The sequence below is a fragment of the Ictidomys tridecemlineatus genome, chromosome X (genome assembly GCF_052094955.1).
Source record: "Ictidomys tridecemlineatus isolate mIctTri1 chromosome X, mIctTri1.hap1, whole genome shotgun sequence".
Taxonomy (NCBI): domain Eukaryota; kingdom Metazoa; phylum Chordata; class Mammalia; order Rodentia; family Sciuridae; genus Ictidomys; species Ictidomys tridecemlineatus.
This window is the reverse complement of record NC_135493.1, coordinates 60,450,004-60,474,566: the sequence shown is the minus strand read 5'-3', so window position 1 is coordinate 60,474,566 and position 24,563 is coordinate 60,450,004. Positions and strand designations below refer to the sequence as shown.

The window sequence follows — 24,563 nt, the reverse complement described above, 5'->3', positions numbered from 1 at the left end:
GTCAAGACCAAAATCAGGGATGTTTGAGGACCTGATGAAAACAGTGGTTGGTAAGCCTCACATCTCTCCTTAGTACCTTGGCTGGGTAAAACTACTCTCAGAACTCAGCTGGGAATGGCTAGAACTTAAAATTAGGGTTAATTCCATAATTTTCTATAGGACCAGTGTTGGTAAGTCTAGTAGGGGCAATTCCCAACAGTTCTTTAAACTACAATTGATAGGGGCCAGATCTGACATTCATGATCCTTTCTGGAACTGCTATGGGCCAGTGGTCAACAAGTGTGTGTGGATGTTTGTTGAGGGAATTCCCTGCATAAGTGAGACAACTGCAGGGCTGCAGTGGAGAGTGCTTGTAGCCAAGACAGAGGCACATGCAGATCTGCTATTAGATATAAGCCAGCAAGCCAGGCCCAGTGGTTCAGAATGCTACATATCTGTGCCATTTTTTTTTTTTTTTTACGTGAGCTGTTCTATGATAGGATCATAGTTGAGAGGAACTGAAGCTGAGTTACTGGGTAATCTTTGGATCCACTTCTGGAACTTACATCAGCAGATAGAAAACCATATCTGCTAAGATATTGGTTTTTGTAATTCCTCATGGTCTTCTAGAAAATGGTTTTTGTTACAGTCATAGAAAATTTACTGAAGACATCTAAAGGCAGTGGACCTTAACAAAACAGCCTCCAGAATCCTAAAATCTTGAGATGCTTCAATTTGAAATGGTGCTAGGGTTAAATTCTATTCTTAGCACTTAGTGAATCAACTAGTCAAGCGGGAGTGAAAGACTCATTAGGAAATAATTGGAGAAAAGACAAGGTAGTTATATTGACACATATTACCAGAGTAAGGTATTTGGACTTTATTTTTCATGCAGTCATTAAGCATTAAAAATTCTAGAGCAAAATATGTGATGAAAGAGATATTTCACAAAATTTATAAAACAGTTTATGTAGAATGAATTGGAACAAAATGAAGCAATCTATTAGAAGTAACTGGGGAATGAAGAGATGAAGGCCTGAATTAGGATGTCATAAGTAGAAATGAAGAAAATTGGAATGTTGCAACCCATATTACAATGGAATAAAAATATTGGAGACTGAAGATAAAAGGAGAGGATGGGGAATGTTTATAGTTTTGAAAACTGATAGCATTTCCATATTGGTGAAAGAACAAGTAAAGAGTATGGAATTTGGGGATTCATATGCTGAGTTTGAAAATACAGTAAAATGTATCCAAATTTGAATGTTAACTACTTGTCCACTCTTTAACGTCATGGTGGCATGCCATGTAAACTCCAAACTGCCTTTATTTTATGAATGTTTCCAATAGTGGTATGATTTATATTATGAGGGGAATTGTTTATTTGATTTACTTTAAGATTTCCTAAGATGCATTGATTCCACTGATATTACCAGAGTTATTAACAGGATACACAAGTAAAAAAAGGTTTCACATCATATACTAGCATTTGTATTATAACCTTTGTTAATTATACTAAGGCCTTTATTAGAATTCAATCAATGTATGACAAAATGTAAGCATGTTTAACAGTGCTAACACTAACTAGGCCTACAGCACATTTCATCTAAGTAGGGAACAGAGTCATGTAAATGAAGGATAAAATAGCTTCACATTTAAACACTTTCTATCAAGTGATTAGTCAACCTTTAAATTATCTATGCCATAAGATTTCTTTTTGTTGATGTTAAAAACAAATATTTAATATTAGCAAGGTAATGAAACATTGCATTTTTAAATAATAGATATAAATGGTTCAGTTTATTTATGAAGATTAATGTATAAATGTGAATTCTTTTACTTGAGCCTTGGTACTTTAATATATTACTCATTAAAAAATAGAAGTTTTCTTTTATCATCTCAACAGCCTTATGTTAAATGGAATTTTTTTTTAACTTTTCTAATTCTAATGGAATATGGGTTTTGATGTGTTTAATATAGCCAGTCACATTTAAGTTTTAGATATGGTTATAAATTCTGACAAAGGGAGTAAATAGTAATAGAATCTAAATGATCTTTTCTTTAGTGTGATTTTTGTTCCTTGTATTGATAACTCCTAGAGACAAGAGGAGCCATACACTTAAGTTCTCATGAACCAAAGACTGATTGATGCTCAGTTTAACATAATCACCATTTTATGAGAGTTACCATAGTGACCAGTTTCCAGTTATCAACTTGAACAATTTCATATATGATTAATGTTAATTGCCCATTTTGCATGGATGACTTATTCCCAGTTACTGAATTGGTTGCTGCTGCCTTTGATCTGGTTGGGAATACAATCCAGTGCAATAGACAAGTGATCAGTTTGCCATCACCGAGAAAAGATGGATTCAGGTTGCTGTGAGGTCAGAGTTTGTTTCTCTTCATAAACACTGAAAGGTCAGGTAGAGTTTAACTACCATTGGCATCCTTGAAATCTTGTAATAAATGTCAGACATAAGAGATTATTATTAATCCATTATTGCAATTAAAATTCTTAGTGTACTGGCAAAAATGGTGTTTCTTATTTCATTTATTAAGTACACTGAAAGAACATTGTTCTTACAGCAGCTGAACAATACCTTCAAAGTTAATGTCATTCTTGGTTTTCTAACTTCTAATATAAGCTTAAAAAATCACACATTCAGGGATTGTTCCACAGGACTTTAACTACCAATAATAGCTCTAAAAAGCAAAAAGTAGGGCTGAGGTTGTGGCTCAGTGGTAGAGCACTTGCCTAGCATGCGTGAGGCATTGTGTTTGACCCTCGGCATGACATAAAAATAAATAAACAGAATAAAGGTATTGAATCAATCTCCAACTAAAAAAATTTAAAAGGCAAAAAGTAAATACCAGGTCATTGCTAATAGATGCCACTTCATTTATACAATTGCAGTTGAATTTCCAAGTTGCTGGGCTTACTACCACTCTTTCACTGCCACTTTATATTCAGAAACTTTCTCAGTCTATCCCAGAATGTTCTTTCTTTATCTAATATTAAGACAAGCTTTCATTGAATAGGTTGACATGACTTGTAATTCCTCACCAAATTAAATACTGTCCCTATGATTTATATTAAATATCTTTAAGGCCTATGACTTAATGAATTAATTTATTAACTGATTTTTCCCTTTGGAACAAGAAAATCACTTGTCTTCTCTTCCTTACCCCTGATTCATAAAGAGATGATGACATGAAATAAATATAACAGTGAAACTTCTTACAGTGTGTGTGTGTTTGTGTGTGTATGTGTGTTTTTGTGGAACAAATCCAAGGACTGCCACATGCTAGGTAAACCCTCTACCACTAAGCTATCCCCTAGTTTTGAAATATTTTTTAAAATTATTTATATTTATGTGGTGCTGAGAATGGAACCCAGGGCCATGCTTGTTCTAGGCGAATACTCTACCACTGAGCCACAACCACAGCCCAAAATGTCATAATCGTAATGAGCAAGTATCAACTACTTTGTTTGTTATAACTTAGAATAGATATGTAACAGAATGTGTCATATTTTATTCACACCAGAAGAACTACTGAATATCTCCCTTGGAGAACTGTCAACTCTGGAAAGTTTATAAACTGGAAGATAATCCTCTGAGGGCAATCCCATTCAATTGCATATGAAATATTATTGAAATATTTTTCAAGTTTGTTTATTCCTTAATCTCAGGAATATGAGTTACTATTTAATTTATTATAAAGAAGTTTAAAGAATGAAGGGGGAATAAAATAAAATAAAATAATTGAAAATAATCCATTTTTCCATTTACCACCATTTTGGAAAGTTTCATTCACTTATTATTCATTAATAAATGATAACAAAGGGCGGGGGGAATGAAGGGGGAAGAAATATCAAGATAAATTATTTTAAAGGTTGGTCCCAGAGAAAGATCAAGATTATTTGGTATCATTTCACTCTAAATAACTTATCAATTATATATATATATATATATATATATAATACACATATACATATATATATATATATATAATACACATATACATATATATATATATAATATCAATTCTATAAAGCTGAATCTCTGAAAGATTTACATGAACTATTTAAGAAAAGTTTTGTGATTTTATGGTATTATTTGCCTTGTATCTTAATAACTTGCCTTTAGAGTATACATGGGTGATATATTGGAAGAGCTATTTGGATGGGAACTTAAAAAAAGACCTGTTTATTTATAGAGTACAAATAATAACCTTGTAATTAAACTGAAAACAAATAATTGCCAAGAAGCAATTATCATTCAATTAAAGAGTAATTACATGGTTATTTGTGCCCTGTAAAATAAAGCATTACTGAGATCAGTAATGCAATCAATATTTTAGCAGAAACAGTATGCTGCAATGATGGACCTTTCAACCTATGCTGATTAAATTCTTTTCCATATAACAGTTTCCCAGTTAAATCACCACATATTTATTTATCTTGATTAATATGTAAATATCTGTCTGATGCTAATAATGCTCTTAAAGATAAGAAGTATGGAATTATCATCTATCAAGAATGTTCTTTCACAACTTTCTACAGAATCCTCCATAGTCTCATCTTATCATCAGAATTGCATTCTTGGAAATGAAATGCAGAAACTTTATTTCTAGGAATGTTTCTATAGAGAATTATGAAGTCTAATAGTAAGACAAAACTTATCTATTATTTGTATGGAGCTTTACTAATTGTAAGGAAATTTCACAACCCTAATGTCAGTTAATATACTGTGGGGCCCTAGTCTTCACTTCAAAATTAAAAGAAAGGCATCTCAGTGTGTGAATTTTGCTCACTGATACATTCAAATATGTTTGGAAGCAAATAGCATCCAATCATACTCACTAAAATGGCAGTAATAGATTTTATATAATAATGAAAGTATATATCTTTATCACTACACTACAAGATCCTCAAAGGCAGAACATGTTCTAGGTTCTCAGGATATAGCAATGAAAATAAATTAATAAATAAACAGACTGAAAAACTTACCTTTGTCAAGCTTTTATTTTGACCTTGGTTTTATGGACCCCTGGCACTATGGCAGGCACATACTAAGCAGATACCTCAATATGTTAATAGATGACTGAATAAGTGATATTGCCTTTGCATATGTGTGACTGTGCAGGTGTTTAGTCCTTAAGCAGATCTACATGATTCCAAAGCAGTGAAGAAAATAAGAGAGTGGCATCTATCTGTAGTGATCTTTACATTTTTTATACTGTCAGATTTGAGTGGACCTTATTTTGAAGCTTCTATATTTCTTTTAGAGTCTAAGGTTTTTTTTTTTTTTCAAAAAAAGATCTCCTGATGATTAAATGATGAAACTGACTCTGTTCATGTTTAGGAGAATGCAACAAACTAAGGTATACAAGGAAACTGTAGAAACAATCAAAAAACATTTCCTACCTATGTCAATTAACTAATTTATATACTTGATGAACCCTACTGTGTGCTAGAAACCATGAGAATTTCTTAACATTCAATGACAGTTTGTCATTAAAACCAGACATGAATGCTTTCTTCATGGAAATTAGCTTCTAGTTGGGGATACTCCCTATCATACTAACAACATAAACTTAAAAACTGAGAAGAATATTAGAATGTAGAATATGACCTCTACAGTTTATAACATATGTAGTCGATATTACCAAGCCATTTGTGACATAAGTCAGGAATTCTTCAATAGAGATCTCACGAAAAGAAATGTAACATTTTTTTCCTCAAATCTTGCAATTTAAGGTAGAACCAGTAAGCCAAGAAGCCTGTAATGTCTCCCTATCCTAGCTCAACTTATTGGAAAAGAGCTGTTTCAAATAGTGAGGACTGACTGAGAAATTTGGAAAAAAACTGGTTAAACCATCCATACAGCTTTTCAATGGATGTTGTTAGCAGCTGGCAGTCATATGGCTCTTCATATGGAAATAGAGCATCATGCTGCTTAGTTTTGAAGGCAGCCAGTCTGAAAGCAATCTGAATATGGAGACAGCACTGAGATGTTTACAGTGGAAAATTACAAAGGATAATCAGGTGAATTTAAATAGAGTTAGCAAGCTTGAGATCTCACAAATGGAAAATGACATGAGGTAACACTTAGAAAGTACAGGTTTGGTGAAGATTATTTAACAAAATAGCGTGCCTTCTTCAAGTGACTGATATACCCTGGTGAACATTCAGTGATCCTGGGATTCTTTAGTATATTTGAAGTAAATAGCATATTTTTCTTTTCAGTATTTTAAAGACTTAGGAAGCCACAAACAGTGAAAAGTTAAATAAGGTAATAACACCAAATTAAATAAAATAAATTGGGGTCAGAATCAAGTAGAAAGGAGAGAAGATTCAGTTTGTAATATTGAAACATTAAATGAGAAAACAGAATTTATTGTGCTGCATTGATACACAATATTTATGTCCAATGGAAGAAAATAACACTAGCACAGTGAATGAAAAATGAACTAGGTAATAGTACCTCTGTGTAAGGTTGCTAGAAGTTGTCTTCATTTAATAAAAGCAGAGTTTGTCTTATATTGATGGAACACTTTGCTACTGCAAAGTTGATAGAATGTGCATTAACTTCAATTTCTTCATGAACCAAAAGTCATTTTTTTGGTAATGTTGTCTATCTGAATGAACCCCATATGTTTTTGCTGCTTAAGTTATTTAATATAATATTTTGTAGTATTTTGTCAAAACCCCTATTATTCAGCTTTGTAAAATGAATTTCTACTAAAAGGCAGTAGCAGCATTGTAGGCAACATAAGAAAGTAGTTTTAAAATGTATCAGGAGAGTTGAGAACAACTTGATCCTGATATTCTTTGACTTATAATTTTTTCAATGTGATGAGAGCCTCCAAATAGTGTTTTTGGTACACTAACTGGGAAAAGGTACACAAAGGACATGATAGATGCAAACTTTTTTATTTATTTATTGTATGAATAAGCATTTACAATTGCAATTTCTGAATTCAGGAGAAGAATGTACAAACATGATAGGTGAGGTTAATATTTTAACTTTAGTCTCAACTTATCAGTTAAAAATACCAATCAACTGAGAAAAAAAAAGACAGTCTAGCTTGCAAATCTGTTAGGTTTTATTAGTATAGGTACTTGGAAAGTGAACTGCTTCTTATTTAGCATAGTTTAAAAAATAGGTAGGAACCAAACATGGTGGTGCACACCTATAATTCCAGTACTCTGGGGCTGAAGCAGGAGGAACACAAGTTCAAAGTCAGTCTAAGCAGTTTAGCAAGGCCCTGAGCAATTAAGCAAGACCCTCTCTCAAAATAAAATATAAAAAGGGCTAAGAATGTGGTTCAATGGTTTAATGACCAGTACAATATATATATATATATATATATATATATATATTTTTTTTTTTTTCACACACACACACACACACACACACACACACATATATATATATATATATGAAAAAAACCCAAACAACTTAAGGTGGGGATTCCTTGGACTCCCAGAAGCTGTGAAATGCTAATAAACATCAGCCTCCCCGACCCCCCTGCATCTCTCAGCTCTTTAACCCTTCCTTACCTTTGTTACACTGAGCAGAGACTAAATCACATTCTGTACAGTTGAAATTCTGTGAGTCACTATCTCAGTTCTTAGTTACATATATTAATGCTGGGGATCATGTGTAATTTTAAAAGCAGGAGGTAACTTAGGATTTCTCATAACAGGTGAGCTATATTGCAAAGTGCTAGCCCGTGAATTGAATCTAAACTAGAAATTGATCCTTTTTGTCTTTAATGTTTGACATAACTACATTGGGCAATTTAGTGGAAAGTATTGGTCTTTTAGTAATCCATGACAATACATAGTCTCTAAAGTTCTATCACTCCTGGCAATTAAATGAGATTTAGAAAATGAATATAGAAGTGATGATATTTCCAAAATACATACATTTAACCTGATCTTTGTTTGTCTGTTTTTCAACAGTTCAAGGCCTGGTAGGCCCCCTAAACGTTCTTTGGGAGTGTTGCAAGACAATGCCCGCATTCTGCCCCATGCAGTCCCAGGCCTCTTATCACCAGGACTTATTACTCCAACAGGTAAGAAAATCCATCTGATGATCAGCCTTGTCTCTTCATACTGTCCAGCATTTGAAATAAACTAATATTGATCTAACTGCCTTGTCCTTCAGAGCTTTTCAAGCTCTAGTAGAGGTTACATTATTGAGTTTTTTGAGTATTCATGAAAACAAGTTTTGTTACTCCAGCAACTCTGAAATAAAATGGATATTATTTTAAAAAAATGTTTCTCCTTGCAGGAAACCCATCTCATAGTTTTTTTTGTATGTATGTATATATTTGTTTGTTGGGGTCAGGGATGGGGGCATTGGCCAAAAAAGCATCATTTCAAAGTCTTCTATAGAATGCAGCTTGCTTGTTTATTTCATATATCTCAGTGATTTTTTTTTACATTTAGGGGACCTGAGCATCTGTGTATGTTATTCAAGATATTACAATAGGTTAAAAACAATAGAAAGAAAATGCATCCTTCATACAGAAACGTAATTGGAAAAAAATGTGCAGGTGGTCATTGTCCTGCATGATACTTTAATGTTTTTCATTGAACACTGTGATTAATTGGTAAAAATACTGGTCTCATAAATCAAAATCAAACTTGCCTGATTCTCTAAAAGGTATATACAAGTATGCCAAAAATTGGAAATTAAGCTTAATATTTCTGTAATTGAGTATTTGAAAACTATTAAAATTATTACAGTGTAGAAAATGAATTTAAGAACAATTATATATATATATATATATATATATATATATATATACCTTCAATGATAAAAACATTTATAAAACACCTGCTTTGTTTGGATGTTAATTTCTAACTAATATAAAAATATATAAGTAGTGATGCTGGTCACAGTAGGGAGAAAACAACATAAACTAATAATTGTGTTAAAGTATGATAGAGAGCATAATATAAATATAAGCATGGTGCTATAAGCTCCAATATGGAAACACTTAAATGACTTTGGTAAATTGGGCAATGCTCAGAGAGATGAAAACCTTAGAGTTATATCTCATAGGTTATTGGATAGATGGAAAATTTGAGGAAGAATATTCCAAGCAGAGAGAAACACACATAGATAGACACTAATGAAAAAGATCCCAGGGTTGTAGGAGGAAGAGGAAGTAGATTGAAGAGACTAGAACCGAGATTTGAGTTAGCAGACTTACAAATGACATGATTAGAACTGAAAGGAGGAAATAACTTTCAAAGCTAGCTTTTGATTCACCATATTAAGTAGTTTAATTTTTCCCTAAAGACCAATAGTTTCCACAATTTATTTCAGGACTTTTCTCCATGGCTGACATGAAATTGGTGAAGACCTTACACTTCTGCCTCAGAATTTTATATGTTCTTGCTCACATAGGATATTGTTTTCTTTTGTTAAGTAAAACTACTATATATAAAAGGAATCACTGCTAAAAACTTGAGTAAATTTTCAAAACAATTGCTGTAAAAGGTAGATAACAATGAAAGTTACAGAAGAAGGAAGGTCAGTTGCTACAGTTCAAGGGAGAAATACAAAGTGTCTGAACAAAGACAATTTCAATAGAGTAGAAAAGAGTTCTGGAGTGTTTTAGTAATTAAAAGTAATCACACTTGATAATCAATTAAATGTAGATGGAGAGTTTGGGGGAAAGGACAATGAATTTGATAAATTTAAGTATTTATAAACAGATTCTGATATAAGCAATTTGCCATGTGTATATAAATAAATGCAGAATTTGTAACAGCACATAAAATATATCTTGGGGCTCAAGAAATGATATCTATTTCTAAATTTCTAAAACTATATTGCCAGAACTTTGAAAAAGCACCATGTGCATAATCAAATCTGTGTTTTTTTAAAAATTTTCAGTTGTAGATGGACACAATACCTTTATTTTATTTATTTATGTGGTCCTGAGGATTGAACCCAGTGCCCCGTGCATGGGAGGCAAGTGCTCTATTACTGAGCCACAACCCCAGCCCATGTGTCTGGATTATTAGGGAATGCATAGATGGAAGAAAAGAAAGGTTCTCAAATTTGCTTTGAAACTAATCCATTCCTGAGTAAACGTTAGTAGCTTATCTATCAAAGAAAAGCTGTAACTTAATGTACATTAAGTTCCTATTATATATCAGGCATTGGTATTAAGTGTTTTATATATATATATATATATATATATTTCATTTAATCTTTGTAGTATTCTTATGGATATAAAACACTTAATACCAATATAAATAATCTATGACTCAGTGAGTTTAAATTAATTGCTTAAAGTCATAAAGCAAGTGAATGGCAGAGCTGAGTTTCAAACCCAGGTCTTTTTGATTCCAGAACCCTTACATTTTACTTGATGTATATGTTTCATGTCCTGCACATTTATGAAGCATCCTATTTATATATGCGACTTCAGTTCTAGAGTAATCTCCTTCTTATTTTTCATGAACTTATTTTATAACCTAAGAATATCTTACTCACCTGCAGTCAAATGTTAGAAGAAAAATGCTTTGTAAAACCAAGTAGAAATAATTTGTGGGATTATGTGATATTTTGGATTTGGCATTCAACTTTATTCCTCCATTAGCAAAGATATTTAAGATATAATCATTTATTGATTTACATCTCAGTGAATTTCATACTTGGCATTATATCAATCTTGTTTTATAAACTTAAATGTAATTAATTCCACATAAAATACTTTTGAAGAATTCTGTTGATATTTTTAGTGGGTCATTCAAGGGTCCTTTTCCCAAAAAGATTATTGAAATGGTTTGCAAAACTTTATACTTTTAGGTTCTGCAATCTGAGAATATATTTTAAAGTAATATAGAACAAGTATACACACACACACACACACACACACACACACACTTACAGACAACTGAAAAATTATTTGTCAGAAAGAATCTTTGCTACCTATAGTTTCTATGTCATATGTATGGAACAGTTTATTTGAATCCTGCTAGATTTGCCTAAGCAATGGATTTTGTTCTGCATTCATTTATATTATTTTTCTCCGATTCTTTTAGCTTAAAGACAGGGTCTTAAAGTACCATAAAACCCAGGTGTGGTAGTATATGCCTGTGATCCCAGTAGCTCTGGAGGCTGAGACAGGAAGATCAATGCCAGCCTCAACAACTTAGGGAGGCCCTAAGCAACATAGTGAGAACCTGTTTTAAAATAAATAAATAAGAAAAACAAACAAAAAGGGCTGGAGATGTTGCTCAGTGGTTAAGCGCCCCTAGATAAATCTCTGAATCTTATGACCTCAAACAACAACAACAACAACAACAAAAACCAAACCACCAGATATTAAAGAATAAACTAATAAAAATGTACCATAAAAGAATGATCAGGGTATGTATTTTCAGATATTGTGACATTTTATATATTATTTTTTGTCATTAAATTATTTCTCATTAGCTATTGGAAAAAATACCAGTGAAAAGAGTTACATATAGTTAAGATATTATTAGATTTATTTAAGAGTATTTCTTCAATTTAGATATCTTAACATATACGTCTTTAAATTTTTTTTTAGTTGTAGATGGACACAATACCTTTATTTATTTGTTTATTTATTTATTTTGATGTGGTGCTGTGGAGAGAACCCAGTTCCTCACACATGCTAGGCAAGAACTCTGAAACTGAGCCACAACCTCAGCCCTTAACATATAAATCTTAAAAGACACATTATAATGGCAGGTATGTCATTGTTTCATTTACATAATATAAAGGTTAATATATTTCATCTGATTTTATTTTCTTTTGTAATTGGTATATTCTTTCATACTCTACTAGTTCAGAATTTGTCATAATTCAGACCATGGCTATCCTGATATCTCAGGTGTTAAAAAATTAACTTGTTTAGCAAATTAAGTGTATAAACAAGAAGTGTGTGTATGTGTGTATGAATGTGTATATGGGTGTAGTGACATTAAAATACTTGTGGAATATTTAGTTACCTAAAACTGCTTTCACAAGGTCTGTTATAAAAGTAATCAACATATCAATTACTGATGATTGATCTTTATTCATGAGGTAGGTCTCATAAGTTTTATCCTTTATTGTCATATATTCATTTATATATATAATTAATATTATAATTAATATATATATGGACAGGTAGGTAATATCTCTAAATATATATAGTTAGAGATACACATATATTCATTCTTTCTTGTAACATGCATTTATTGAACATTACTCTGCATCATGAATATAAGGAAACATTATAACACTAAAATAAAATTAATTTTGTGGGTCAGAATTTTCCCAAATTCCACCCAACCTTTTCTGTAGTTATTCTCAAATCATGAAGTTTCACTGCATTTTGCTTTCATGTATATGAACTAATGATATTCTTAGGTGTTTCTGTCTCTGTATCTATAATATTTTCAATATCTTAATTCACAAATAAAACATTAACACATAAAAATCATATTTTCTAGTATTTTCTGTAAATTTTCATGCTATAGGGGAAAAAAGAGGAAATATTATACCCATTTTTTTGTGTATCTCTGCTGAAGAGTTACTATCCTAGGATTACAATGAAGGGATGAAATAGCTGTATGAGCTCTTGAATTTCCCAGAAGATGACTGCTCCCCTTTCCTTAGCTTATGAAACATTTCAAATAGACAGATGTGGAATTTGGCCTGAGAGAGATTTACACTTACAGCTGACAAGGAAGTAATAAAGTGCTTCGGATGAAATTCCTGTAGTGTTCATTCCTTAAAATGTAGTGGATTTTTTAGTTCTTTTTTAGTTCTTGATGTGTTTTGGAAAAATATCGTTAAGAATGCCAGCAGTCATCTAATTCTTTGGGTAATTGAGCCCATGAAGATCTAATCCAGTGATAGTAAGTATTTGGTCTTAGTGTGGTGGTGTCACCTTCATGGTATGCTTTAATGCCAATGAGCCTGATTGCATCATTGGAATCAGTGTCTCTCTCTTTTCATAATGTATTTCATGTTCTCACTCATTTAGTTTGAATGTTAAGGACTGTTTGTAAGGAGAGACCCTAGACTGTTCTGCTTAGAAAAAGAAGAAATCAGCTCCTCATTCTAGAAAAACCATGTCAACCATTGTTATGACTGAACTAAAAGATATCAATTTCTGGGAGTATCTGTGGATTTTTCAGTGATCAATATTGTAGAGCATGGTTCATGTCACACACATGGTAAGTGCTGTTTAATGTTTCATTGTATTTTCTTCATTCCTTATGTGCTCAGTAAGAACCACTGGCCTAACAGGAGCCAGAAGTTGAATTACTAATATTTCTACCACAGTGTTGGGGGGTTGGACTAGCACTAATTTTCATTTTCTATTCTTAATAGATAATAATATATATAATTTTAATACTAAGAAAGACATTTATTTTATTAGCAGATTCTAGGTTTCTCTGTAGGCATCTATCAGTGCTTTTTGCAATTTATAGTATAACTACTTTAACCTAAAAATATCTCTAGTCAATTTTTTAGGTTCTTGTCAACCATTTTTTTTTCTCTGTATGGGTGGGTAGCTCATAGTACAGAACACTTTGCATATTTTCAATGTAGATGGAGGAGAGACCCTTGGACATTAACCATACCTTACAAAATTATATTGATGGTGATGATGATGATAGTGATAATGGTGTCAGCACATATGATAATCTATGCAATGCTTTACCATGTATTCCCACATATTTAAAGTGAGCATACATATATGTATGCAGATAAGCTTTATATTTAAATAGAACTATTTACAACTGTTTCCTCATTTGATCCTCTTAGCTAGCCTGTGAGTTTAACCTTATTATTATTATTGTCTGCAGTGCTGTAAATCAAATTCTGGGTCTCACACATGTTAAGCAGGTCCTCTACTGCTGAAATATCCTAGCCCTGAGGATAGTTAACATTATTAATGTTCATAATGAACAGATGAAGAAAATGAGTTTTTAAAAAGTTCAATGATTTTATGCCTTACATTTCCATAATGGTAAGTGTGGAGCCAGAATTTCAAACTCCAGGTTTTTCTGAGAGTAAATACTATGGTTTTCCATGTATCATGAATGTTCTCTCATGAAAAAACTGTATTGAAAATTTAGGTTATAAATATTCAGGATCATACTGTAACTGCTCAAGTTAAATATAAGTCAGATGTTTGTTTTTCAGAATTATGACATCTTTGGAATAATTCAACTAATTTTCGTGATCTTAAAACTTCATTAGATAAAAGTTTGATTTTTTGATGATATTGTAATAGTTTATACTATCAGGCAGCTTATATAAAATATTTTATGATCAGTGGTATTATTTGTTATAGCTATGATTTTACCATCCAAGAAATATAAAAATACTCTTCTGAATAAATGCAAACTACTTTTTGTGTGGAAAAAAGTAACAGTTATAAATTGTTACTTGGTGATAATTCTTGTGTGAATTACTTTGATATACAAAGCTAATGAATTAATATGATTAAGTTAATGAGAAATGTAACTATTGCCAAACTCCACTAGTCCGGCTGCAAGGCTGCTCCGCATTCGCAGTTCTAGGTTCCCTCTGTGTTGAGAGGACCACTGATGCCTATACACTGTCATTGTGATAAATGATATATCCCACAGTGCCCTGCTTTCCATCTGGCCAATCCTCAAACCATCTCCAAATGAGAGATCTCTTATAAGAATCAAATAGTCGCAAGCCAAGTCTATTTGATTATAGAAAATCATTTCCATCTTCAAGGCCCATCCTCCAACTCATTTCGCCTTCATATACAACTAATGGGTAATGAAATGCTTGACTCTTCACCTACTGCTTATTTTACTCCTTCAGTGCCTGCACTTTATGCTGGTTTGTTTTTTGTTCCAGGGAAGAAAGGGTACATTTAAATAGGACAATAAAATTTTCTATTGTACAATATGCCTGACATATGATAAGCTGCCTTGTCACTACTTTATTTTATGGGATAGAGTGAATGGCTGTATTGAAATAACCCATTATGCTAAACATGCATTTAGGTTTATCAAAAGATATTCTATATAGTTATTAAACAAAATATACTGAGCATCAATCATCTAAGAATTCCTACAGAGAAAAATACATTTCCAAAGGGGAATTAGACTCTGACTTCATTTTCTCTTTACTCGAAATCTGACAGTAATGATATTTTTATTTTTAGTAATGTTACTTCTATAACACAAGGACCAACAGTGAAAAAATATGTAATTTTTAACCATATTTTAAAAACCTTTGTACTCTATTTTAAGGTACATAAATTTATTTAAACAAATCTAATAAGAACAGCTAAAATGTGCCATAAAGGTCAGCAATGAGTTCTGTAAATTGAAGTCAGGGTATGATACAAAAGGGAATTTTTCATATATCACCAACATTTATTGAAAAAGTGGTTGGTAATAATCTGTTGATTGAGAGAGGGTTATCATATGCAACTGTGAATGGCTGACTATATATAGTTATTTGAGAAAGACTGAGGTAGACCTTTCTAAAAAGTTACATTCTTGGCCTGGGGATATAGCTCACAGATACATTGCTTCCTAGGCATGCATGGTGCCCTGGGTTCAATATCCTGTTGCACACAAAAATGTTACATTTTAAAAAAAGTTTTAGTGGGGAATAATTGGCATTGATTAAATTGTATATAATTGGACTGCATAATTTAATAAGTTTTGACATATATGCACACCCATGAAACAGTGTACATAATCAAGATAGTGAGAATATTCATTTCCTAGTATACAATCCCTCTTTCCCTGTCTATACTCTAGACACTCCCCATTTTTATTTTTTTATGTCATTAAAGATTAGTTTGCATTTTGTAAAGTTTTATATTAAGAGCTACATAAAGAATGTAATATTTTTGCCTGAGTTTTTTGACTTTGAAAAACCATTTGAGATTATAAATTATAGTGTACATGAATAATTCATTCATTTTTTATTGCCAAGTAGTAAGTATTCCATGATTTGGATATACTATAATTTGTTTGTACATTTTTCTTATTCAAACATTTGTTTCCCAATATTTGGCTATTATAAAGGATAGTGCTTCAAGTTTTCATCTATACATGTGTGTGGATATATATGGTCATCTCTCTCTAATAGAAATGATATTTGTAGGTTGTATGGTAAACATATGTCTAAGTATATAAAAAACTTTTAACTCTTTTCCAAAATTGTCACAATGAAATTATTTAACCAATAGTTATTGAGCATCAATTAAATTTCGAACTCTGGAAATTCCTTGGTGTCAACAAAAGTTTCATGGTTTGAAGTTTTAAATATAGAGTGGTAGGATCAAGGAAGTCAGATAAAGCTAATGATATCTTTTGTGATATTTGTGGCATGTCAAATGTTTATGAAAGCAAGAACTTCCATGATGACAATGCCACTGATTTATTACTTGAAAAAACCACTATCAACCTTCTTGGACTTCTAGGAATTACTACACATGCCTTGTTTCCCAAAAATCTGAACTGGCAGCTTGGGACTATTAAATGTTCTCCAGAACACTGATATTTCTACTAGCAAATTTCCTTCAACATGATTTTTTTTATAATTTATTATTTTGAACCCTCAGTCACTTGTTTTTACAATATCTCCTGATTGAGGTAGATAAAACATCTAGAAAGCAAATAGAAATTAAAGATGGTGAGAGGGAAAGTATCCATGTTGAAACGTCATTATATTATGTTTAAAATTCTATGGAATTATTGAGCGGGAAGGATGATTTTAGTTAACTACCTATATTTATCTAGTTATGACAAATTGTGGATATAAACTATCCCTGTCCACAGGAGAGAAAGTTATAAAATTATTTCTGAATTGTATCACCTGTGTTAGGCACAGTTAAATGACACATAGCTAGATAAGGAACTTGCAAATTATTTGAAAGGGACATCACATCTTCTCTTCCATCAATATTTACCATATCAATCAAACAATAATGAAAAACTCTATGCATTGATAACACAACAGTTTCCAAGCAAACGCTACCAGTCAGAAAACATTTAGCTTGAGGTAAATCATGCATAGACAGCCCATTTTATTTTTATGACTGAATCTTTCATGAGTGACCTAAGATTCTATTTCATATAGCCTCATAATTTAGTTAAATGCATTGTTTTAAAATTATTTTCCTTTATTGATTTTCAGTATTTGTTCCTTTATTCTTCAGTGCTTATCTGTTGATGGCTTTATTATTTTTATTTATTTAGTTTTTATATTATGGTCATACCCTTTACTTGTTTTTCTCCTACTCTAATTTCCTGTTTAGTTTCTACATTTTTTTTTTTGCACTGGGGAATGAATTCAGGGATGCTTTACTATTGATGTATATCCTTAGTGCTTTTTACTATTTATTTTGAGACAGGGTCTTGTGTAGTTGTTGAGTCAGTTCCAAATGTACTGTCAACACATTTCAAACAAACATGCAAATTTAAATAGAATTTATCTTTTTTTCCAAAATAATTACTTTTGATTTTTAATTTGATCAAAATTTCATTGATCTTCAACTAATTCTAAAACAGAAGATGTCAATAAAATTGTTGACTATTGGTGGCTGGTACATTTCCTTCCACAGCAAAGGACCAAAGCAAAGAACAAAACAATAGCTGTTTCACTGGAGTGTTTGAGGCAGAGTGAGAGCATTGCAGTGCAGTGGGAATGTGTTGGAGATGTTTTAGAGCATGATAATACATAATGGTTTTATAAAGAATGGAACTAGACACATAGCATCTGCTATCCCATGACTCAAAATCAACCCTGAACCAAGAAGGAGTTCATTTGGTTCAGAAAGTGTAAGCAGGAGGCTTCCAACTGTCTTTATTCATGCTGCAGATACTTGAGACATTTAGTGCTGGAGAAGCCTGAAGCCTCAGGCCCTGAGCTTAGTTTAAAGAAATGCCGGGTTACTGACCACTGCATCTTCCCATCCAGGAAGTCAGCCAATGTATTGCCTTTTCCCATACAGGTTTCTGAGGCAGGCAACCACCTTGAGACACTGCCCATCCAGTGTCCTGTAATGCAGCTGAGCAGCGTGGCCCACTCAGACTTATGAATCATCCATGTTACCCTTTCCACCACCACATAACCATGAGAAACAGCTAGGCAAGATGCTTTGAGTATAATGATGTATGTAGGTCCATACCAATATGGGCCAACTCGGCTGGCCCTACACCCCACATGATGCATAGAAATGGATGGGCACGCAACATAAAAAAAAGTGCATTCCAGCTAACAAAATAACCCCATAGCCCTACAACCCAGATCACTGAGCCACCCACAGACACTGGCAACATTGATTGCAGTTGAAAAAGCCACCTGAAAACTTCTGTACAGCTCACTTAGAACCAAAGCCAACATAGCCATTCTGATCAATGCCCTTGGGTGCATCACCATAAGAAAGTTTTACTACGAAAGCCAATATATAAAATTGGTAGAGGTAACTGACCTAATAGTACATGAATACCAATATTGGGTCTTAAGAACATGAAAAACCAAGGTAATTTGACACCTCCAAAGAAATGAAATAACTCACTGTCTAGCAATAGAGATCCCCCAAAAGGAAGCAGATGAATTACCTAAAATATAATTCAAAATAATGATTTTAAGAAAATTTAATGAGATACAATGAAATATTCCAGTTACACACAACTAAAGGAAATAAGAAAAAATATATATTTAAGAAAGCCTTTCAGATTAAGCAACAAAATTAAGTGAACAGATATTCACATTATAGGTATTGAAAAAGCAGAAGTAAAGAGGAAGGCATAGAAAAACTAGCAAAATAATTAGTGAAAACTTTCTGAATATTGGGAATGATATAGACATCTGTGTCAAGGAAGCTCAAAACATTCTTAAAGATTCATCTAAAAAGATCCTCTTTAAGGAATATTTCAGTAAAACTGTTAAATGTAAAGATGAGAAAATTCTAAAAACAGAATGAGAAAAGCATCAGGTCACACTTAAGGGGAATTCCATTAGTCTAACAGAAGCCTTCTCAATAAAAAAGATACAGATCAGAAGTGAATGGGAAGATGTATCCAAAGTCAGAAAGAAAATAAAACAAAATTGCCAACCAGTTTCTATGTACAATTAGTCTTTCCAAGACAAACAAGGATTGGGGAAATTCCTCACTACGGGCCTATCACATTAATAATACTTAAGGGAGTCTACAGTAGAATAAAAAATGTTAATAGTACCATCATGATAATCCACAAAAGTACAAAATACAACAGTAGAAGAGAACAAAAAGAAAGAGAATATAATCAAATAATGTCAATACAGAAAACTATTAAATCAGAAAACTAAGCAAAAAGAATAAAGGAACATAACATATACAAAACAAACAGAAAAAAATGAACAGAATGATAGGAATATATCTTTACATATCAATAATATTATCAAGTATAAGTGGATTAAATTTCCCAGTTAAAAGATAATAGACTCACTGGACTTAATGGATTAAAAACAATAAATGAAGCCCCTCATTTGCTGCCTACAAGAAAATCACTTCACCTGTAAAAACACAGATACACTGAAAATCAAGGAATGGAAAAAGATATACCATGAAAGCAGAAACCAAAAGCAAGCAGGTATAGCCATTCTTTCATAAGATAAAATAGTATTTTTGTCAATATGTGTTTAAAAAGACAAACAAGGATCAACTTGAATAAAAGGATACAACAATTGTAAATATACATGTCACCAAACACTGGAGCACACAATTATATAAGCCACACATTATTAGATCTAATTGTGGAAGTAGGCTATAATAACAATTTGGGGTTATCAGCATCTGACTTTCATCATTGACTGATTAAGCAGACCAAAATTCAACAGAAAAATTTGGGAAAAAATTATACTATAGATCAAATGGAACTAATAGACATTTATAGCACTCTTCAACAGCTACAAAATACACATTCATCTAATCAGCACATGGAACATTCTCCAGGATAGAACATATTTTAGTCTACAAGACAAATGCCAATATGTTAAAAATTAAAATGATAGAATATATTTTCTCTTTCCAAAAATGGAATACAAATACTAACCAATAAGAGGGATTTTAGAATTTTATCAAATACATAGAGATTAAGCAACATTCGCTTGAACTAGCAGTTGGCAAAGGAGGAAATTTTTAAAATTTATTGAAACAAATGAAAACAGATACATGCCAGTTAAAGCAAATGGGGTACAGGACAAGCAGGAAGAAGGAATAAGGTAGTTTATACCAATAAGTGCCTGCATGAAAAATTAGAAATATTTAAAGAAATAATGATAACACTCAATAAAACTAGAATATCAAGAAAAAAAATACCCCCAATTAGTACAAGAAAAGAAATAACAAAACTCGGGCATAAATGAGTAAAATAGACAATAAAAATATAAAAGACCAATGAATCAAAGAGTTGATGTTTTGAAATGATAAATAAAATTGAGAAATTTTTAGCTAAGCCAAATAAGAAGAAAGAGCAAAGACCCAAATAAATCAAATCAAAGAGGAAAAAATATATTACAACTGATATCACAGAAATACAAATAATTGTTAGGAAATATGATGACCAACTATAAACTAAAAAAAATTGGAAAACCTTGAGAAACAAATTGGATAAATTTCTGGATGATACATGTTACTAAAATTTAGCTATGAGTACACAGAAAACCTCAGTAGCCCAATAGTAAGAAATGTGATTGCATTAATAATAAAATATCTGCCAACAAAGAAAAGCTTAGGACTGGATAGCTGCATTGCTGAATTTTTCCAAACTTTAAGGAAGAAATAGGACCAATTCTTCTCAAACTATTTGAAAATATTGAAAGGGATGGATTCCTAAACTCATTCTACAAGGCAATCACTACTCTGATACCAGAATTAGACAAGACAACCACAAAAAAGAAAATTATAGACCAATATCCCTGATAAAGAAAAAACAAAAATTCTCAACAAAATACTAACAAATTACACAAAACACTAGCAAAATCATATAAGATTATACACCATAACCAAATGAGATTCACCCCAGGGATGCAAGGATGGTTCAACATACACAAATCAATAAGTTTGATACAACATACACAAATCAATAAGTGTGATACATTATATCAATAGAATGAAGAACAAAAAAGCTTTTAATCATCTCTATAGATTCAAGAAAACCATTCAATAAAATGCAGCCTTCCTCTATGATTAAAACCTTCAAAAATTAGATATAGAAGAAATGAAGTTCAACACAATAAATAATGTACATAATAAGTTCATGGCCATTATCAAACTGAAAGGAAAAGTTGAAATAATTTTCTCTAATATTAGAAAAAAGACAAAGGTGTCCACTTTCAGCCCACATATTTAATATAGTATTTGATGTTTTAGCAAGAGCAATAAAGCAAGAAAAACAAATAAAGAATATCAAAGTAGGAAAGGAAGAGTTCACATTATCCCATTTCATGGATAACATGGTTTTAGATGTAGGTAAACTATTCATCTGACAAGAGATTCATTTCTAAAGTATATAAGGAATTGAAACAACTCAACAATTAAATAAACAGATTTAATGATGGGCATATGACTTAAATATATATTTCTCTTTTTAATTATTTTTTATTTTATTTTTTCCATTTTTTATTTGTTCTTTTTAGGAATACATGAAAGTAGAATGTATTTTGACATATGTACTTCCAATTCTTAGGGTGTACATTATGTAGAGTTACACTGGTTGTGTATTCATATATAAACATAGAAAAAATATTTCCAATTCATTCTAGTGTCTTTCTTATTCTCATCCTCTCTCCCTTCCCTTCATTCCCCTTTGTCTAATCTAATAAACTTATATTGCCCCTTTATTGTTGTTAGCATTCACATATCAGAGAGAACATTTGGACTTTGGCTTATTTTACTTACCATTTTATTCTATAGCTCCATCCATTTACTGGCAAATGCCATAATTTTATTCTTCTTTATGGCTGAGTAGTATTCCATTGTGTATCAATGTTTATAGCAGCAAAATTCACAATAGCTAAACTGTTTAACCAACCGAGATGCCCTTCAATAGATGAATGGATAAAGAAAATGTGGTATATATCACAATGGAATATTATTCAGCATTAAAAGAGAATAAAATTGTGGCATTTGCATGTAAATGGATGGAGTTGGAGAATATAATGCTAAGTAAGACAATCCTCCAAACCCAAATACTGAATGTTTTCTCTGATTTAAGGATGTTGATTCATAATTTAGTTGGGGGGGGCATGGGATGATTAGATGAATTCTGGATAGGGCAAAGGGGAGGGAGGAGAGAAGAGGGACCATGGGGGGTATGAAAGACGGTGGAATGAAATGGACATAATTAACTTAAGTACATGTATGAAGACATAAATGGTGTGACTCTACTTTGTGTACAATCAGAGATATGAAAAATTGAGCTCTATATGTGTAATATGAATTATAATGCATTCCGCTGTCATATATAACAAATTAAAATTTAAAAAATTCTGGAAAAAATATTCTGTTGTGTATATATACTACATTTTCTTCATCTGTGCATTTGTTGAAGGGCACCTAGGTTGGTTCCAAAGCTTAGCTATTGTGAATTTAGTTGCCATAAATGTTGATGTGGTCATGTCAATGGATTAGCATCACTAATCATCAGGGGAATGCAAAGCAATACCACAATGAGATAGCACCTTACTACACTTAGAATAGCTATCATTTAAAAATGCACACACACACATACACAGAGCTGAATGCTGATAAGGATGCTGAGAAAGATTAACTGTTACATGCTGTTATTGGGAGAATAAATGAACACAGACAGTATGAGAAACTATAAGGAATTTCCTCAAAAAACTGTAAAGAGAATGGTCATCTAATATAGCCCCCCCCCCACTACTGTATGGATACACACACACACACACCTAGGAACTGAAATAATGATGGTAAAGATACAAATGTATTTACATGTTTATTGAAATACTATTTACAATAGCCAAAATACCAAATCAGTGTAGAGGTCTATTGATGAATGGTGTGTTAGTCAGCTTCCCATTATTGTAACAAATATCTGAGATAAACCAACTTGTAAAGAGTAAAAGTTTGTTTTGTTTTAAAGTCCTGGAGCTTTCAATCCATAGTTAACCCTGTTGCTTTTGGGTCTGTGGTAAGGCAGTACATTTGAGTAGAATGTGAGGTGGATCAAGCTGATCACTTCATAGGGGATTTTTTTTTTGGTCCCAGGGATTGAACCCAGGGGTGCTTTACCACTGAGCTACAGCCCAAGCCTTTTTCATTTTATTCTATTGTTTTTTTTTTAATTTTGAGACAGGGTCTCACTAAGTTGCAGAGACTGGCTTTGGACTTGTGATCCTTCTCTCTCAGCCTCCTCAGGTGTTTTGATTACAGGCATGTGCTACCTTGCTGGCCTCTTATACCCTCTCTGATAATATACCCCCAAATGAACTAAAACCTCTCACTAGGCCCCATCTCTAAGGTTTCAGCCACCTTCCAATACTTCCCAAATAAGTTCCAAGCATTTAACACATGGGTATTTGGGAAATATTCCATATGCAGACAATAGAAAATGGATAAAGAAAATCTGGTAATATGTACACACTCAGTGGAATGTTATTGAGTCAGAAAAACAATAAAATGTTGTTTGCAACAACATGGGTGGAAATTAAGTACATTATGTTAAGTGGCACAAATCAGGCACAGAAAGACAAATACCACATGTTCTCACTTTGTGGGAGCTAAAAATTTCATCTCATAGAAATAGAGAATAGGATAGTTTTTGTCAGAGCCTAGGAACAGAGATAGGGGAGGGGAAATGAAGGGAGGATGTTTAATGTGTACAGGGGTACAGTTGAATAGGAAGGATGATGTCTAATGTTCTAGAGCAAAGTAAAGTAATAATGGTTGACAATAGCTAATTGAATATTTCAAAATAGCTAGTAGAGATTTCTAAAGAATCTGAACACAATTAAATGGTAAATATCTGAGACAATAGATATGACAATTATACTGTTCTGATCATTACACATTTTGTATATATATTGAAATGTCACACTGTACCCCATAGATATGTGCAAGACTATGTGTCAACTATGAATAAATATATAAATAGATAAAAATAAAGCAATTCCATTTTCTTATTGAACATATTTATGATTTTCTTATCACACAATTTTCCTTAGAGTAAGGAAAGAGATAAAGATGATAGCCTATATTTGGTGATTTCTTTTTTTGGTATGTAGATATCTAATTTGTTTTCAGATGGTGATTACATAAATATTTCTGCATATTATTGTGTATTGGGAGAACAGACAGGAATTTACTTTAATCTACCCAATTAATAAACTAGTACATCTATTTTAATGAGCCCCTCAAAAATATTGTTCCCTATACATTTCTTTTTATCATTTATTTTTACTTATATATAAATTCTTAATATTTATTCATACCTTTCTTTGGACAGAATTGTGCTTTCCTCTTTTTTTGAGATAAATAGGTGTTTAAGTAGTAATTCCATCCATCTAATG

General features: G+C 32.1%; 1 protein-coding gene across 13 annotated transcripts in view; it reads left to right on the top strand.

Annotated features, from left to right (window-relative positions):
- Dach2 (dachshund family transcription factor 2) overlaps positions 1-24,563 on the top strand; it is a 488,288-nt gene that overhangs the window by 225,393 nt on the left and 238,332 nt on the right. For all 13 annotated transcript variants that reach the window (XM_021728784.3, XM_021728781.3, XM_021728779.3 and 10 more), the window contains one exon: positions 7,955-8,067. In XM_021728784.3, coding sequence (XP_021584459.2) covers positions 7,955-8,067 — 113 coding nt within the window. The remainder of the gene's footprint in view (positions 1-7,954; positions 8,068-24,563) is intronic.